Source organism: Theropithecus gelada, chromosome 12 (genome assembly GCF_003255815.1).
Source record: "Theropithecus gelada isolate Dixy chromosome 12, Tgel_1.0, whole genome shotgun sequence".
NCBI classification, from domain to species: Eukaryota; Metazoa; Chordata; class Mammalia; order Primates; family Cercopithecidae; genus Theropithecus; species Theropithecus gelada.
In genome coordinates, this window is record NC_037680.1 from 35,444,902 (window position 1) to 35,464,042 (window position 19,141).

Genomic DNA, 19,141 nt, shown 5'->3' on the forward strand with positions numbered 1-19,141 from the left:
CATACTGTTAACCATGTATTTTCTGGTAAGCCTTCTTGTCTCTGATTGTTCAAAATTGTTCAATAGCTGAGGTGTAGAAGTAGAATAGGTTAGAACCCCAAACCTCTGTCGTGTTTTTCTTTGGTATCGGCAGATTGAGGAGTTATTTTAATATTCATTCTTCTTTGCCCCCAAATGTCTGCAGATGTTTTTTTACGTATGTGTGAAAGGTTTGAGCTTATGTAGGAAGTAGCCAGGGAGTCTACTGAAGTCCACTGTAATGTGTGGGAATGTGGAGCCGGTTATGATTAACAGCTGTCTGCATCCTGGATTGTTTAACCCATTGTTCACACACACTCTTCAGAACCAGTGGTGGTGGGGGAGTTGGGAAGATGATTTAATATGACCTGTGGTTGACCTGATCAACTGTTAGCAGGTGCTAAGATGGAGATCAGTTTCAGTTGGTTTAAAAAAAAAAAATCAAGAAGCAGCCACTCTGTTGTAATAAATCATTGTATATTCAGGAATTCTAACTTTAATGTAAAATCTTGATCACCTGTTTTAGAGTAAGGTAAGCAATAACTGTAGTTGCTTTAACCAATAAAAATTCTACATCATCCTGAGCTGTAGTGTGTTTAATGTGGAAACCCTGTTCTCTGTTGTGTCGTGAATGCTGAACACTGATGGGAAGTCAGACACGGCAGCTGAGAGGTCACGATGGCCTGGGTTGCTGCAGGGGATGGCAGCAGGCACTCTTATGAGGTGAGCTGTGGCCATGACTCATCTGGCCCCTCTCAGTGATGTCACCGGTTACCTATGGAATCTGTGAGTGCAATTTGTCCTTTTTAGACTCTAAACAGATAATGGCTGAGCCCCCAAATATGGCTTTGCTGCTGCACTTGATGTTTGCAAGAGGGAAGAGGTGTTTCAGATAATGGAAAGCATGTGCTTGCCAGTGTGAGCTCATCACCAACGAGGTCAGAGGAGGACAGTGCCTCTTACTCACAGGCCCAACCTTCATACTGCCCCTGCTTTCAGTCTCAGGTGCAGCCTATTGTGGGATTGTTAGAGGCCACTTGTGTGTGGTCTGACATGCCAGCCCTCTGACCATGTGTGACAGGATTGTGGGCTACTCCTGACTTCAGAGATAGCATCTTGTACAGATGCCTCAGATGCCAGAGACACCCAGGAGTTGAGTCTGCTGGAGGACACAGACAAGGACATGGGTGACAACAGTGTATGTGCTGTGGGGAAAAGAGGACTGTGGTAGCACGTGTAAGGTTCTAGAATTCAGAGGGTAACAGAAATGAGATGGCAGTCCTTACCAGCAGGGCAGGCACTGTGCGATAGGGAGTAGACGGTGGTGGACTTGGACTTGAGGGAGTTGTTTTTTGTTGTTGTTGTTTTAAAGAGAATCTTGAACTTCCATTGAGTATTCTGAAAGGGAGAGATGGACTTTACATGGTAGAGGGACTGTTTTGAGCCTTTTGATGTTGAGAGAAGCATTTTATGCACAAATGATATGAATTTTGCATTGCTATTCAGTGCATTATGGTTAAAAATTTTAAATATGGCTTCCCACAAGCCTTAAAATTCAATGTGTCAATCTTGTGTTTAAAAATTTTTAATTATTTTTAGAATGAATTTCACTTAAAGCTAACAACTATGTATTTCAGGATAGAGTGTGGTGGCACGATGGATCATCACTCACTGCAGCCTCAACCTCCCAAGCTCAAGTGATCCTCCTACCTCAGCCTCCCAAGTAGCTGTGACTAAACAGGCACACACCACAACACCTGGCTAATTTTTGGGTTTTTTTGTAGAGATGGGGTTTCACTACGTTGCCCAAGCTGGTCTTGAACTCCTGAGCTCAAGTGATCCTCCTGCTTCTGCTTCCCAAAGTGCTGAGATTATAGGCATGAGCCATTGTACTTGGACTCTCCTTTCTCTTATACTTACATGATGGCAGTTGAGGCCCACCTGGATAAGCCCCTCATTTCAGGATCCTTAACTTAGTCACATCTACACAGATCATTTTTCCAAATCAAGTAGCAAATACCATATGTTCCAGGGAGTATGTCTTTGGGAACCATTGTCAGTTTACCACACCTTCCTAACACAAGGTAACCTCATGGTCTAATAACATGTTTGCCGGCGTGCTAGCTAGCATGTCCACATGTCCTGCCAGGAGAAGAAAAGAGAAGAGCAAAATGGGGCTTCTCCCAGCTGGCTCATCTTTGTAAACAGTCTTCCTTGAAATCCTACCCCATGCTGGCTCACCTCTCATTGGCTGTGTGGACCAAGCTGGCAAGGAGGCTGGGAAATGCAATTATTTATGCACTTAATTGCACTAGGGTGCTAAAGCATAATTTTCTCCGTTATTGTTGTTGTTTGAGACAGAGTCTCACCCTTACCGCCCAGGCTGGAGTGCAGTGGTGCAATCTTCACTCACTGCAACCTCTGCCTCCCAGGTTCAAGTGATTCTCCTGCCTCAACCTCCTGAGTAGCTGGGGTTACAGGTGCCCGCCACCACGCCTGGCTAATTTTTGTATTTTTAGTGGAGATGGGGTTTCGCCATGTTGGCTGGGTCTCTAACTCCTGACCTCTGGTGATCCGCCTACCTTAGCCTCCCAAAGTGCTAGGATTGTGAGCCACCACACCCAGCAGTTATCAGAAAGGCAATAGCATAATTCATTAATTAGGGAATCCAAAAAGATGTTAATGGTTTAACTAAGATTTTGGGTTACAGAGATTTATATTGTCTGCCAGAGAATTGCTATGGACAGGAATCATTTGCATTGCCAAGTTTTCTGCAATTTACAGACCTGTAAACTAGTCAATAGAAATTCAGGAGTGTACACGCCTATGGAAAGATAATGCCGGAGGGTCTGCTTTACATAAGCAATACCCTGGCCCACTGAAGGCACACCCTATTATCTCTTTTGTTCCAAGTGTTTGATACTTTTTATTTATTTATTTTTGAGAGAGGCTCTCGTTCTGTTGCCCAGGCTGGAGTGCAGTGGCAGGATCACGGCTCACTGCAGCCTTAACCCCCCAAGTTGAAGTGATCCTGCCACCTCAGCCTCCCAAGTACCTGGGACTACAGGCACACGCCACCACACCCACTTAATTTTTGTATTTGCTGTAGAGACAGGGTTTCACCATATTACCCAGGCTGGTCTGGAACTCCTGGCTCAAGCCATCTGCCTGCCTTGATCTTTGAAAATGCTGGAATTACAGGTGTGAGCCACTGTGCCTGGCCTATTTTTTAAATAGTGAAAAATTAGGGCTTTCTTACAGAGGTAGAAGGAGATGATAGATGCTGGGGCTGGCCTTTAGCTGTTGCTGTCTCTACATGGGTCAGAGATGTTTACCCAGGATTTGGGACTTGGGTACTTCCTACAACTGGGTATCACTATTATTGGAGTGGCCAGACCCTCTTTTCTAACAAAAATACATTTTAATGTGTTTTTTTAAATTAACATACAACAAAAATGAACTTTTTTTCTCATTGTACAGATCTGTGACTGTCAAATGCAGAGCTGTGTAACTACCACAATCAAGATACCAGTTCTTTCACCCCAAAATATTCCCTCCTGCTACTCCTTTGTAGTCAACACCCAACTCCTGACAACCCCTGAACTGTTCTCCAAACCTATAGTTTTGCCTTTTCAGAATGTCACGTTTAGAATTGTGTATAACCTTTTGAGTCTGGCTTCTTTTACTTACTTAATGCGGTTGATTCATTCATGTTGTAGTGGGTATCAATTCTTTGCTTTTTTTTTTTTTTTTTTTTTTTTTGGGGTAATACTTTTTTCCAAATTGTTTTTTCTTTTTTCATTTTCACCAACAGTATGAAGGTTTCAGTTACTTTGCATCTTCAGCAGTTTTTATATTTTGTTTGTTTTTTAAGTTTTAGCCATCCTAAAAGATGTGCAGTGGTAGCTCATTGTCCACACTGGCGCTTTTAATGGTCTCAGTGCAACCTAGTCAGGTTGTAACTATGATCTGTAGCTAATCTTTGGACCTAATCTGATTAAACTCATAAATCCTATTAAGAGCAACAGTGCTTACAGGTGTTTAGGAGACGGTTGCATTCTGCATCTGTGTTCCCTGTTCTTGCTCTTGATCTCCGCACCCTGATCTTGGTCCATGAGTGTAGGTAGAGGATTCGCTTTGTGTGGATGTATGCAGATGCATGCCAGAGCAGGTAGGTGTGAGGATGGGGCTGGAGAGTTTCTTTCAGGTGCTTCCTTCTGATGGTGATTTTTTTCTGTATAGGGCGAAGGATGGAGCATGTATGTGCGTGCACCAGAGATTTGTTGGAGAAGGCTGGGGTAGTCTTGACTTGGTCACTGTGGAGGATGGAAACAGAGAGTGCTGTTGAGTGAGACATAGGACTGCTCTGGCTTTACCCTCTCCTGGCTGGTTAGGGAGGGGTCATGGAGCACCTTCTAATCGGTGGAACCTTTCAAGGGACTGGGACCCACGCTCCCCTCACCCCACCTCAACCCCTCCAACACCTCCCCATGCCTCCCTTCACAGTCCTCTCCTTACTTCCAAATCTCCTGCTCTGACAGAAATGAAATGGAATTCTGTAGTAGCCACTGTACTGAGTAAATACTGGAGAAGATAATCCCAAATTATAGGATTTCTTAGAAGTTACTAGTTTATAGCAAATGAGTGTAATTTACTCAAGCAGAAAAAAACTTTTTCTTATTGAAATACGTATTTGTGCGCCACCTGAGTACATAGCTCTGTGCTAAACACTGTAAGAAAGCTAAACAGAGACAAAGTTATCTTCCTTCAGCTGCTTTTACTACGTTTAGGAAATGGAGTGAAACCCCCTGCCTCCCGCCTCTGAGGTCCCATTCAGTGACGCCGGTCCTCCCCCACGCCCCAGCCTCACATACAGCTCAGTCGCTGCCTTCCTCCCTCGCGCTGCTGTTTTTCCCAAGTCACTTAACATCACACTCTGTTTTGTCTTCATACTTGAATTTTGAGCTCTCTTGGGCTGTGGGCAAGGTCTTGCATAGCTACTGCAGACAGGCCATGCCAGTGGTTTTCAAACTTGGGTGGGAGGCTGGGTGAGGTGGCTCACAGCTGTAATCCCAGCACTGGGAAGCTGAGGCGGGCGGATCATTTGAAGTCAGGTGTTCAAGATCAGCCTGGCCAACATAGTGAAACCGTGTCTTTACTAAAAATACAAAAATTTAGCCGGGTGTGGTGGTGCCTGTCTGTAGGAGGCTGAGGCACAAGAATCACTTGAACCTGGGAGGCAGAGTTTGCAGTGAGCTGAGATCACGCCACTGCACTCCAGCCTGGGCGACAGAATGAGATTTTGTCTCAAAACCCAAAAACAATCCTGAGTGGGGCATGGGAGTCACTTTGTGGTCTGGAGAGGGGCTGAGAATTTTCATGTCTCTCAAGTCTGCAGGTGGTGCTGTTGCTGTTGGTCCAGGGGCTGGTCTGAACCCACAGGGAGAGAAAATTCTCAAGGATCCTGCCTTCTTTTTGGAGTCAGTTACTTCATGCAGTGGAGGGCTCATTTCCGGCTTGTGCAAATAACAGAAGTGCCCTGTGGCTTAAGGCCTACTTCCTGAGTTCCTTAGACAAACTCTGAAATTAACCATTTTAGGAAGATGGATCTTTCTTCCAGGGATATCTTTAAATCAAAGTTTGTGGCTGTTCAATTGTTTTTAACTCTTTGCTTAACCATTCCTGCAAACCTAAGGAAATCAGCTGCAATTTTTTTTTTTTTTTTTTTTTTTTTTTGAGACAGGACCTCACTTTGTCACCTAGGCTGGCAAGAAGTAGGTGGGACTCCAGGCACGCACCACCATGCCCAGCTAATTTTTGTATTTTTTTTTTAGTAGAGATGAGGTTTCACCATGCTTCCCAGGCTGGTCCTGAACTCCTGGGCTCAAGTGATCCTCCCACCTCAGCCCCACAAAGTGCTGGGATTACAGGCGTGAGCCACCATGCCCAGCTGGTATTAGATTCTTTATGGTACATTATAATTACTACCAAAGTTAGAGGAAGTAAGAGCTAGAGATTTCCTCCCTGTGAGCTCACAACCCGGCATGAATGAAAATAAGGCTTAGGTGGAGTTCTGCCCATACAGATTTATTAGTAGGCTGTCACAGCGCATCCACACAACCTGCTATATATACCTGGTGAGGCTCCAGCTTTGTTCTTTTCAGGGGTCTGCTCTGACAGCAGCTTGCATTTAGTGTTTACCTGTAGCACATGAGACAGTATTTCATAGACATTGTGTCAGTGTTTTATTGCTGCCCTGAGAAACTACTACAAGCTTATGCTTATCTTAAATCTATTATCACAATTCTTTAGGACAGAAGTCCAGGCACAGCTGGCTCTCTTCTCTAGGTTTCCTGAGGCCAAAATCAAGACAGTAGCAGGGTTGTGTTCTGTTAAGGCTCAGGAGATGAACCACTTCCAGGCTCATTCAGGAGGGCAGAATTCGGTTCCATGTGGCTGTAGGATTTCTGTCCCCATTTCTTCCTTTCCTTTCCTTCCCTTTCCCTTCCTTTTCCCTTCCCTTTCCCTTCCGTCCATCCGTCTTGCTCTATCGCCCAGGCTGGAGTTCAGTGATGTGATCTCGGCTCACTGCAACTTCCAACTCCTGGGCTCAAGCGATTCTGCTGCCTCAGTCTCCCGAGTAGCTGGGATTACAGGTGCCCACCACCATGCCCAGCTAATTTTTGTATTTTTGGTAGAGATGGGGTTTCACCATGTTGGTCAGGCTGGTCTTGAACTCCTGACCTCAGGTGATCCACCCACCTCAGCCTCCCAAAGTGCTGGGATTACAGGCGTGAGCTACTGTGCCCGGCCTGGGTCCCCATTTCTTTACTGGCTGTCAGCTGAGGATTCTTCTCAACTTCAGAGGCTGCCTGCATTCCTGTTTGTGGTTCCCTTCCTTCATCTTCAATGCCAGAAAGGTGGCTTCCTTCTCACACTTTAGTATCTGACCCTCCCTCCTGCCTCATCTCACTTCTGCTTTCGAGGGTCTGTGTGATTATAGCAAGCCTACCCAGATAATCCAGGATAATCTATTTTAAGGTCATCTAATTAGTATTCTTAATTCCATCTGCAGAGTCCCTACATGGCTGTACCCAGATTGTGTTTGATTCAGTAATGAGGAGATGGGAATCTTGGAGTGGTATCTTTAGAATTTGGCTCACCAAAGGCAGAATTCAGGTTTTCCTGCCATTTTACATCAGGGATCTAACAATTCCTGGGAATCAGCAGCTGGACCTGGGGCCATTTACTTATCAAACCCGGGCACCATTTTTACCTTGAGCCTTATATTTCTGAGGCTGATTACATTCTGGCCTGCTAGATTTTTATACTTGAGTCACACACAGGCAGAGTGTTTCTGACATTTCCAGTCAGCCCTCTTACCTCAAATATCATGCATTTCACGGCTGAAAATGTTCCATCAGCTGTAATACTAATTAACAAAGTCAGTAATTTAACCAATGTGAAAGCCCATTTCTGACCCAAAGTATACTAATTAACATAACCTGCTGTTGGTTGGTGAAAAGGTGAGCTAGCTGACTGACTTGCAGTAGTGTCTCTTGAGTGTGGCTTTTTGATTAAAAGCCGGTGAACTACTCTTGGAGCCTGCCTTCCAGATTAAGACAACTCGTTGCCTTTAGGCAGTTGCTTACAGCCACTGGACATACATTTATATCCCAGCTTATGTTGAAGTGTTTTGAAATAAAATTCAAATGATATAATAGACTCTTGTCATCTTAACCGAGAGCATCGAGAGAGCTCAGTCATGTCTGTGGTTCTCAGCTTTGTGCCTGGTATGCAGTGGATGTGTCACAGATATTTGTTGAGTAAATAAAATTAATTAATGCATTTCCATGCTTTCATATATAACAATTTTAGTATAAGAACAGCATGACAGATTGCATTGGAAAAAAGCAGAAATATTATTCAAGTTACTTTGTTGTACTAGGAGCTTATTGTACTCATGATACTATAAACATGTAGACTACAAACTGGGACTTGAAAGTGTTAACATTTATTTTAATGATGCCTTATTGAAAGGACATGGCTACAAAAAAATCCCATCAAAAAGTGGATGAAGGACATGAAGAGACACTTCTCAAAAGAAGACATTTACGTGGCCAACAAACATAAAAACAGCTCAACATCACTGATCATTAGAGAAATGCAAATCAGAACCACAGTGAGATACCATCTCACGTCAGTCAGAATGGTAATTATTAAAAAGCCAACAAACAGATGCTGGTGAGGTTGCAGAGGAACAAGAACTCTTTTACACTGTTGGTGGGAATGTAAATTAGTTCAACCATTGTGGAAGACAGTGTGGCAATTCCTCAAGGATCTAGAACCACAAATACCATTTGACCCAGCAATTCCATTACTAGGTATATACCCAAAAGAACATAAATCATTCTGTAAAGACATGTGCACACATATGTTTATTGTGGCACTATTCACAATAGTAAAGATGTGGAATCAACCCAAATGCCCATCAGTGATAAACTAGATAAAGAAAGTGTAGTACATGTACACCATGGAATACTATGCAGCCACAAAAAGGAACAAGATCATTCCCTTTACAGGGACATGGATGTAGTAATGAGAACACATGGACACGTGGAGAAGAACAACACATACCGGGGCTTGTCAGGGCACGGGAGGGAGGGAGAGCATCAGGATAAATAGCTAATGCATGCAGGGCTTAACACCTAGGTGATGGGTTGATAGGTGCAGCAAACCACCGTTGCCATGTTTACCTGTATAATAAACCTGCACATTTTGCACATGTATCCTGGAACTTAAAATACAATTTGGAAAAAAGGAGCATGGCTCCATTTTGATATACTGTTTTCCTACTAGATTGTGAACATTTACATCCTCACAATGTCTTAGGCGTTGCACCAATGAATAAAGGCTGTCCGCCCTTTCCCAGTGGATCCTTGCAGATGAGGTATTTGAAATAAATAAAAGGAGGCGTACTAAGAGTGGTATCAGGTGACTTTTGTATTCTCCTCACCATCAGCAGGTGACACTTTTTTTCTCTTGCCTTCTGTTTTTTTCTTCCCTAGAATTGCAGTCTGAATTTCCCTAGATCTCACTTGTCTTTGGATTAGGATGAGGTCCCAGTAGTAGTAACTCAAATCGCACTGATGTGTTGCCACTACCTTTTTATACAAGGCCCCAGGCCCCTGTAAAAGTGTTCCTGGATGCTTCTGGAAGTACCCAGAGGGTGTCTGCTGGGACAGCTGGTGCACTTCTCTTTCCAGGTGCCTTGTCCTTCATCCACACCCTGTACCCCAGGAGTTGTGGGGGGCCTGGTGCTGCCTTTTGTCATTCCCTGGAGGAGAGCTGTCAGCAGTTTAGTTATTTAATCCCCTTCTGCCTCTCATGGGAGATATCCAAGGGATGGATGCCAGGCAGTGTTTGAAATTGCCCTCCTGTTTTGGCCAAGGTTTTCCACTTTGGTCAGTTCATTTTCTGTCTCCTTCCCCCAGGGTGAATCTTCCCAAGAAGCTCTTACCCTGTAAGATGGTGTCTTTGGGCAGTGCCTTCTGTCCCCCAGCTGTGCCTCAACTTAGGCAAGGGACAAAACCACAGGGAATCAGCCCATGTTCCTATTACAAAGACTCCTTTTATGTCGCAGACTTGGGTAGGCCAAGTCGTCTTTTTTCAGTCCCTAAGTGCATGTCGCTTCATTCTCCTCCCTCACCAAGCACTCTTTTGTTCTTGGGGGGGCGGTGCAGGTACTAGAGGAAGAGGGGTCACACTTTTGAAGCTCTGTCTGGATGTCTTGCTCCTTAAAATCCAAGACTCATCTGGTAGTTTACCACAGTTTGCCATTAGGAATTGGCTATTTAATGCCATTTGCCTTAGTGGTAAAGGTTCCCCCTGCCCCCCGAAACATTCTCTTACTTTTCTCTTTATTTTCCTCATCTTGTGAAATTTTCCACTGTGGAATGAAAACCTAGATCAGATAAAATCGGCAGGAACCTTTACTGTGAAAGTTCAGGATGCTAAAAAATCCCTAAAATGATTGATAACACACAGTGTCACTTTTCACAGTCTCCAGATACCATGAAAAATGTAAGATCTACTTTAAATGCAATAAGTAGCCTCAGGTGTTCTGTGTCCCAAATATTGCTTTCATATAAATATATAATTATCTTTAACTGAAACACTCAGAAATGAAAAGAATCCCTGCCCTTCTCCCTTTCACTGCCTCGAGATAAAGCTGGGTTTGGTTTATTTCTACCATCCCTTTTAAAAAATACTCCTTATGTGGCAGTTTCTAAGCAGCAAAATAGTCAGCTGTGTGATTAAAATGTCAAAAAGCGGGAAAACTGGCCGCTGGGAAAGTCTATTTGGAGATTTATATAAAGGCAGAATTCTGAATGGGGGACTGCTGTACCTCCTGGCCTTCTGAGTGGAGTGATTAAGGGAGGGTTCTGACCACATCCTTCCAGACTGACACAGGCCCTGCTACACAATTAAAGAAGCTGACAGGAGCTTGGGTTTTGAGGTTTTGGTTTTTTGTTTGTTTGTTTGTTTTTTCTTTCTTTCTTTTGCAAGCTGCATACTTGGTACCTATGAGTTTATGGCTGTGTAACATTTTTGGCACTTTGTTGTTTTTAATTTTAAGGGTCTTTTATAACTTTGAGATCTACTTTCCCCTGTATCACATAGTGGAGATTATGAGGGGAGGGGCAGTGGCTTGGGGAAATTGGAATGAGGAGAAGGATCTCGAGTTCAGATGAAGTAGCTTTAATTTATGATGGAGGATAATGCCCGTTTATCTTAATCTTGTAAACGGAACACGTTGGTGCTGCACTCACACCAAGTGGGTGCACCCCACTTAAACCTGACCACTGGAGTGGGTGGTGAACAGTGGTCTTCCCTAGAGACCCCATTTGTGCTACCAAAGTGTCATCTGTGGTCCCAGCCCACACCTTGAACATCAGAATCTGCATTTGAAGCCTGGGCACATTACAGCTGGAAAAGCGGCAGCAACAGGATACCAGTGCCGGGGCGGCGGGGGACTGGGAGCCCAGCCCTGGAGACGTGTCAGCTCCTAGAGGAGCTGGTTGTCAGCTAATACCTGACGGTCTTTCCTTGTTCTTGTTGTTGTTGTTTATGTTTTTATCCACAGACAAGTCTTGTCTTGTTTTTAAGAGCCTCCTGCCTTAAAACATACCCAGTAGCTGGAATATCATGCTTTCTGGGTAATTATTATGTAGTATTACATTCTGGTTAATTTGGGGGGATTCACCTTATAACACTTGGTTTAATTAAAGGGGGAAGTTAAAAGTAGCTTATGCTTGAGTATTTTGTTTTAAACAAAAAGTTGTGAGGGGAAAGGTGCTGGGCAGTAGTTTTCCCCGAGGAGGGGTTTGGGGAGATGGATTTTTCAGTCTAGATCTCTGCTGATAAGGACTGTGGCCGCTTTATGTGGGGCAGTGTTCCATATAGATGGCACAGTGATTAGTGTCATTGTGGTTTAATAGGTGGTCATGTGAGATTAGTGCTTGGTGACTGTGATGGCTCCTGACCATGTGGCCTGCAGCTATTCTGTAGCCACAGCCTGTTTAGCTGCCCACATCATGAGCTCCAAGTGTCCCCTGTCCCAGTGGCCTTTTGTGTAATAGAGGCAGTATTGCTTTTCTTTCTGTAGGGCGTTTCTTCTTTTCTCTCATTCCCTAGTTTGTTTTTTAAAGAGACAGGGTTGGCACAATCATAGCTCATTGCAGCCTCAAACTCCTGGGTTCAAGCAATCCTCCCAAGTAGCTGGGACTACAGGCGTGCACCACCGTGCCCAGCTCAGAGTTCCTTTCTTAACCTGTGTCAGTCGCTGTCTTTCAGGGTAGGTCTTTCCTCACCTGCCTGGTGTTCCTTGGCTCCTTATTTGTATATAAGGTGCTAAAAGCTGATTGAAAGGGGTATGTTGAGGGCAAGCTGTGCTGCAGCATGATGGTCAGGGATCTCCCTTTCTTGGGGTAGAGGAGTCCCCACCTGTGACTATCTTTAGGCCTTCTTCTCTTGATGAGCTTCTCCAGAGAGGAATCCTCCCATCTCTTCCTGCCGTGGCCTGTAAGCTTTGCTGTCAGATCTCATAACTGGGGGCTGGGGGTGGGGGAGATACATCTCGGGCCCATCAGTCTGCATATAGCATTTTTCTTAATCTACTTTTTCCTTAGCAGTTACAAGTTTTAAAAAAACACGAAAAGAAAAGAGCACTCATGAGTTTAGCTCTTGAATCTCTCTCCATGTTCTTAGAATTGAGCCTTTTTCCAGAGAATAAACTTGGCCTCCAGGATGAGGGAGTGGAAGGGATGCTCCAGGCTTAAGAAATGCTGGGGTGGGGGTCTCACTTTTCCTTCAGTAGTTTTCAACCAGCCGCGCTACTGGATGTCACCGTGCCCCTGCCTTCCGACGGGCCTGCTGTCACGAAGGTCTCTGGCCTGGGCTCCCCCTCCCCCTGCCCCCACTCAACACTAACCTTTATGCTCTGTCTGCTCCACTGCTCCTTGGCAGTCTGTTTCCTACATTCAGAGGCTTCGTTTCTGGCCAGTGGCTCTTTCTCCTTTCCTCACTGGTCTCTCTTTAATCTTTTTGCTACAACTTTAATGTTTTGAGAGTGAGTGGAGGCAAACACATATCATCTGTTCGGTTCAATGCAAAGTATGCACAAATTCTCTAATGAGTGATTGTGGGGGGACAATAAAACCTATGGCTATAAATTTATCTTGTTTTATAGCATTTGAGGTTCAGCTGTTTGTGAAAAGCAATTTAAATACAAGGATCATGCAGGAGAACCATTGTTTATATTCACTTAACATTTCCTCTAGTGAAAGGGAAGATCAGAGACAAGTAGGATGCATAAATGATTTGCTGCCTCTGCAGCCAGCGTCCATGGATGTTGATGACTGGGTGGTGGAAGTTCCCAGTGCCTGGGCTTTTTCTAGAATTGCATGTTTAATCCAGATTTCATAGTTGTAGAAGTGCTCAATGGTGATTCAGGGCATGGGCTTCAAAACTGCATAGACCAGGGTGTGAATTCCTTCCTGCTTTGTCATGTGTGGGCCATGTTCAGATGAGAACAACTTATTTGAACTTCAGTTTCCTGACCTAAAAATGAAGGAAATTGTACTTTTCTCCCAAAGTTGTTAGGAATGAGTGAATTAATGTATGTGTGTGCCTTGCCTTGTGTGACCACTGAATATATGTTTTACTTACTTTGGTATACTCTAGGTCTCCTTTCGTATGTGACATTCCTGTGATTTACTGTGCCTGGGAACGAAGTGGGCCTGGTCTTTGTGCGTGGGTTTTCCCCTTTTAGCAAGAGGTTCATTCAGTCACCTTTAGGGTCTGGGACATAGTAAGGCCTGAGTTAGGGGACATGAGGAGGGAGGGGTTTTTGTTTTGTTTTGTTTGAGACAGAGTCTCACTCTGTCGCCCAGGCTGGAGTGCAGTGGCATGATCTCAGCTCACTGCAACCTCTGTCTGCCAGGTTCAAGCGATTCTTATACCTCAGCCTCCCAAGTAGCTGGGACTACAGGCGCACGCCACCATGCCCAGCTAATTTTTTTTTTTTTTTTTTTTTAAAGTAGAGATGGTGTTTCACTGTGTTACTGGAACTTGTGAGGCAGTCCGCCCGCCTCGGCCTCCCAAAGTGCTGGGATTACAGGTGTGAGCCACCGTGCCAGGCCTGGGTGCAGTATTTGAACCTAGGTCTGCCCAACTCACGAGTCCCTGCGTTGAGCATCCTGGCTTCTCAGGGTTGAGTCTTTCTGTGAGTTGAGGGATTGGATCTGAATAGAACCGTTGCAAGACAATTAAGCAGGCAGGCACGTGGATGCTTTCTGAAGGCTCTGGGTGACACTGGGTTCCAGGATCCAGACATTTACAACAACTATCATACATTAATGAAATAGCCCACATTTTAAGAAAGTGCTTACTATTAGAGAACATTTTTAAAGACTCTGCTGGGTAGGTAGATTGGAGCCTGGAAATAGATCTCTTTAGATTTGCTGTTACTGTACCCTGAAAAGTTAAGGGGAGCAGAAATGCAGGCACTTGTTGAACAGTGGCCATGACTTCTCATTGGACAAATCATCAGGCAATAATAACAAAGAGATTTACCGCCTCAGGTCTTTCAAATGGACGAGGGCAGATGAAGGGAAAAGATGTCAGCAGTTTATTTTACCTTAGGGAGTAAGTGGCAAACCAGAAGTGTATATGGGTTCTTGTCTTTGAGTTCTTATCTTTGTTCTGGTTCCTTTTTATCTTTTCTTTTCTTTTCTTTTTTCTTTGAGAGAGGGTCTTGCTCTGTCACCTTGGCTGGAGTGCAGTGGTGCAATCACGGCTTACTGCAACCTCCAACTTCTGGGCTCACGAGACCCTCCTACCTCAGCCTCCTGAGTAGCTGGGACTACAGGCAAACGCCACTATGCCCAGCTAATTGATTCAATTTGTATCTGCCCTATTCAGGCCCTTCTTTCTAGTTTATGTCTCTTACACAGCAAGTAGTTTAGCTCCACCCCCAAACCCCCACAAGTCTTTTTCCCTATGCATATTTACATGTGGAGATATATATATATATATATATATATATATATATATATATATATATATATGTTGTAGATAAAGTCTGGATACTGTTGAATAGCCTACATCCCACACTTAGATTGCAATTATTTGTTCCCTTCCCCCGTAACCATTCCATTTTAATCTTTGTAAAAGTTCCCTTTATGACAGGGTTAAATTATGAAGACTGCCATGTGATTAAATACTACATGAATCATTTAAAAGGGATGGTTCCTAAAGTTTGAAACACCATTCTTATTTGTAAAGTAGTATTAGCTTATTTGATAACAGTCTAGTTTAAGATGTAGTACACCCATGTAGCTGGCTGGGAATTAGATTATTTTTATAGTAGTATAAATGCTTTCACAGTATGCCTTTAGATGGCAGCATCTCTCACCGTAAACCATCTTTTGAACAGAATTTCTTAGATGCAGAAGGCATTTGAGACAGAAGGATGGTCTGTCTGCATCACCCCATCATGATGCAGTGGTGGAACTGGGCCCCTGGGACTGTCAGAGCTATGGCCCAGGGCTGAGAAGAGGAGAGAGTTGTAGATTCCTGCCTGCATGTCTTCCACTACCCCTTCTCTTACTGATGTAAAATGTTTCCTATCTCTGTGGTCTTGCTAAAAGCCACTTTAAGGCAACCAAGGAACACAAGAATCAAGGGAGTGATTTTGGACCAAAATGTAACAGAAAGGCAGTATTTTCTTTATTTTGAGACATGGTTTCACCCTGTTGCCCAGGCTAGAATGCAGTGGTGTGATCTTGGCTCACTGCAACCTTTACCTCCTGGGCTCAAGTGAACCTCCCACCTCAGCCTCCTGAGTAGCTTGGACTTCAGGCACACATCACTATGCCCAGCTAACTTTGTTTATTTTTTATAGAGACAAGGTCTTCACTGTGTTGCCCAGGCTTGTCTCAAACTCCTGGGCTCCAGCGATCCTTCTGCGTTGGCCTAAGTGCAAGAATTACACGTGTGAGCCACCACGCCTAGCCTTTTAATTTTTTTTAAGCAGTTTTGTTTAGGTATAATTCACATCCATACAGTTCACCCATTTAAAGCATACAGTAGACTAATTTTAAATATATTCATAGAGTTGTACAGCCATCCCTACGACCTAATTTTAGAACATTTGTTTACTCTAGAAAGAAGTCACATATCCCTTACCATTACCCCACAGGCCTGCATAGCCTGCATAACCCCCAGCCCCTGGCAACCATTTATACTTTCTGAAAGATTTGGCTATTCTAGGCATGACATATGAATGGAATCATGTAGATCCTTTGTGACCGGCTTCTTTCACTTAGCAGAATGTTTTCAAGCTTTATCCATGTTGTAGCATGAATCAATACTTCATTCCTTTCTACTGCCCAATAATATTCCATTGTGTAAGCAAAGCACATTTTGTTGTCATCATTTGACGTACCTTTAGCTAGTACAAATGGCATTACTATGAGCATTTGGGTACAAGTTTTTGTGTGAACATATATTCCCGTAGGAGTAGAACTGCAGGGCCATGTAGTAACTCTGCCCTTAACCTTCTGAACAACTGCCAAACTGTTTTCCAAAATGGCTGCATCATTGCATGTGAGGGTTCCATCCAGTCTTACGAAGAATTCCAGATTTTCTGATGATAAACCGGGACTGTGGGAACAGGAGGTGGGAGATAAGCCTGTCGGTCTCTTGTATGTCTGACCAGCTGACTGGCTGCTGTGCCGCGCACAGTTACTGTGTGTCACTAGCTAGATAAGATACCTGCAGAGCATGCTGCTGTTACAGGCTGGCTGTTTATAATCTTGCCTCCTGACTTTAGAGATACCAAGCAACCAAATCATCTTTGTCTCATCCTTGTGCCAGTTAGAGGAAAATCATAAAACCCTTCGTCACAAGCCGTCCAGGTTTGAACATGTCAGAATCACCCACTTGACCAGCGAAGACAGCTGTAGTGACTTCACAGCAAGAGAGCAGCTTTTGTTTTTGTTAGGGTTTACATTCTCAAATCTGAGCTTACCCTTTTCTTCTTTGGCAGGCCAGACTGGACGTTCCCTCGCCTGTACTGAAATTACATATGTGTGTGTGTGTGTGTGTGTGTGTGTGTGTGTGTTTAAGGGAGGGGAAGGGACTGGCTCTTCCTCTAGGCATATTTGGGTCCTGGTAAGGACACACACTGTACATTCCAAGGCTTTGTTTGCATCTGGAAAACATTAGCCACACTCAGATCTTTCCCACTACAGGTCCCATCAGGAAGCCCAAGTATGTGGAAAGCCCCAGAGTGCCTGGAGATGCAGTTATAATGCCATTCAGAGAAGTATCCAAGCCAACAGAGCCTGATGAGCCTGGTAAGAACATGTTTTCAGTGATTTCCTCCCCCCCCCCAAAGATTTTATACAATGACACTTCATTTCTGAATGAAACTTGAGTGCCCTTGCTGTACTGCTTTGCTGAGAATGTATTTGGGAGCTATTTTCCCCTCCGGCAGTTACAGAGATCTGTTTAGCTAACACACATTCTTGGAAATTGTATACCTGGTATAGAAAAGTGGGTACATATGCATTATTTAAGGATTGAGTCCTGTTTCCTCTGAATTTTGACCTACCAGGTCTTGGAGGATAGGAAGCATCACCCAGTGGATTGCTTCCAAGATTTTGTTTTGTTTTTAATACTCTACTGCTTGAGAAAATTCAACAACAGGCTTTGGCTGAAAAGCTGAAACTTTAACTGGACAAAGCATGTAATTGCTAGCTTTAAAAAAAGCATTTGGTGTCTTTTGAAGGCTGCTTTTTTTTAACATGTAAAGTTTTTCTTTAGGGGATGTTGAAGTAGGAGCAAAAAAAAATCCAAATTGATGGGAATCTTTTTAAAGACATTTTATATGTATATATATTTTATACCTGGAAATATGTGTGACATTACAAATTTGTAGCATTTAACAGATGTATTCATAGTTGTTTATTTTTAAAAATCAATTTAAGAATTTACCTGTTTGTTCCTTGCTGGGGAGTCCCCAACTCACATCTCTCTTGCCTTTAATTTGGGTGTTTTGAATTTCTACCCTGTTTTTCTGCAGAAACATGGGACTAGGAATCTTGTTGTATGTAAAGGGGCTTGCTTTATCCTCAGTGTGGACACAAGTTTATGTAGCAAAGCTGAAAGAGAACTTGGGAAAGAGAACTCAACCATATTTTTACTTTGGCATATCTGGCACCCTCCTCTGCCTAATTGTGGGTGGTGGGAGATACAGACCCTTTATATTCTAACTCCTGTGTGTGCCTTTTGTGTTGCTGGTGCTGTATAAGTAGGACATGGAAGGACAATATACTGGAGTGGTGGTTAAAAAAAAAAAAATACAGCTAAAAATGAGCTGTGAGGAAGAATCAGCAAAAGCTGAAAATTGGGAAGGGAAGGGGAGTTTGGAACATGGGGAAGAGATGGGGCCAGGCACTGGGCACTCTGGGCAGGCAAGAGGTGCTATTGCAGGTGCCCTGGCATGAGAAATGCCACCCTCTTTCTTTCTGTCCAGGCATTCATTGTGTGGTTGAGGGAAGAGGATTTGAGCTGAGGATTTGCACACACCAAATGTTGGTGAAGGTGGAGATTCCACAGTGGAATCTGGTTACGACAGCCAGCTGCTGGTACATGAGGCCTCTCTTGACTGTGCATTCACGTGGGCAGGTGGTCTGTTCTCGGTCTCCTTGGTGTCCTGAAAGGAAAGTAAAATCTATCTATCTGTAGTGAATATCAGTCATCAAATGTCTAAGCTGTCTGCCTGGCTCAGATTAAGCCTGCTACCTACCCCTTCCCTTCTTCCCCACCCACCAAAGCCTTTGTAGCCCTGGTCAATTATGCCCCTGGCATTTTGGCTGGCCTAGACTCCATTATGTAACCTCGTCCTCCCTGGCTGGGAGTATCGTTGAGGTTCTGTACAGGGATTGGGACCTCCTCCTCCTCCTGGTATGGGAGTGGGGGGAGAAAATTTGGATTTTTATTAGGCAATGAAAGGTTATAAATAGTTCCCATTGTTAACTTTTCTCCCTTGCTCAAGGCAGGATTGGCCACCTTTCTTGGCAAAAGGAAGTGTTCTTATGCTTGGCTGTGGGCTGAGCTAAATTTCAAATGCAGCAATTGGTCTTGCTGGAGTGGCCTGAAGTTCACATGTGTGCTCACTCCTGAGACCTGAGCTCTCTGATTCGGCATCTTGAGTCTCCATGGGGACCAAAATTATGAGATCTATGGGCTGCAAATACAGGACCAGACATTTGGGTTTTGCCTGAAATTAAGAAGCAGGGTATGTTTTCATTTTTGTTAGGTGTCTCGGGAGCAGGTGTAGTTGATGTCTGTGGGTGCATGGTCTTGCCTGAAGATAGCCATGATGTTGGTGGAAGCCGCAGCAGGGTGAGCTTTCTCTTGGTTGATGAGGAGAGGTGGCTGCCTAACAAAGTCGAACAGGACAATTAGTATAGATTGGTGTGTTTTGTAGTCCCCATGGAGTCCCTTAAATTTCAGTGGGGTTAATTAAGTCTGCCTTATCAAAGTGTAAATT

At 44.0% G+C, this 19,141-nt stretch overlaps 1 protein-coding gene across 5 annotated transcripts in view; it reads left to right on the forward strand.

Moving 5' to 3' along the window:
• The window catches only part of TANC1 (tetratricopeptide repeat, ankyrin repeat and coiled-coil containing 1), a 262,804-nt gene that overhangs the window by 149,491 nt on the left and 94,172 nt on the right, over positions 1 to 19,141 (forward strand). For 4 of the 5 annotated variants that reach the window (XM_025404493.1, XM_025404494.1, XM_025404498.1 and 1 more), the window contains exon 5: positions 16,836 to 16,940. The exons of the other annotated variant lie outside the window; for it this stretch is intronic. In XM_025404493.1, coding sequence (XP_025260278.1) covers positions 16,836 to 16,940 — 105 coding nt within the window. The remainder of the gene's footprint in view (positions 1 to 16,835; positions 16,941 to 19,141) is intronic. 5 annotated transcript variants of the gene reach the window in all.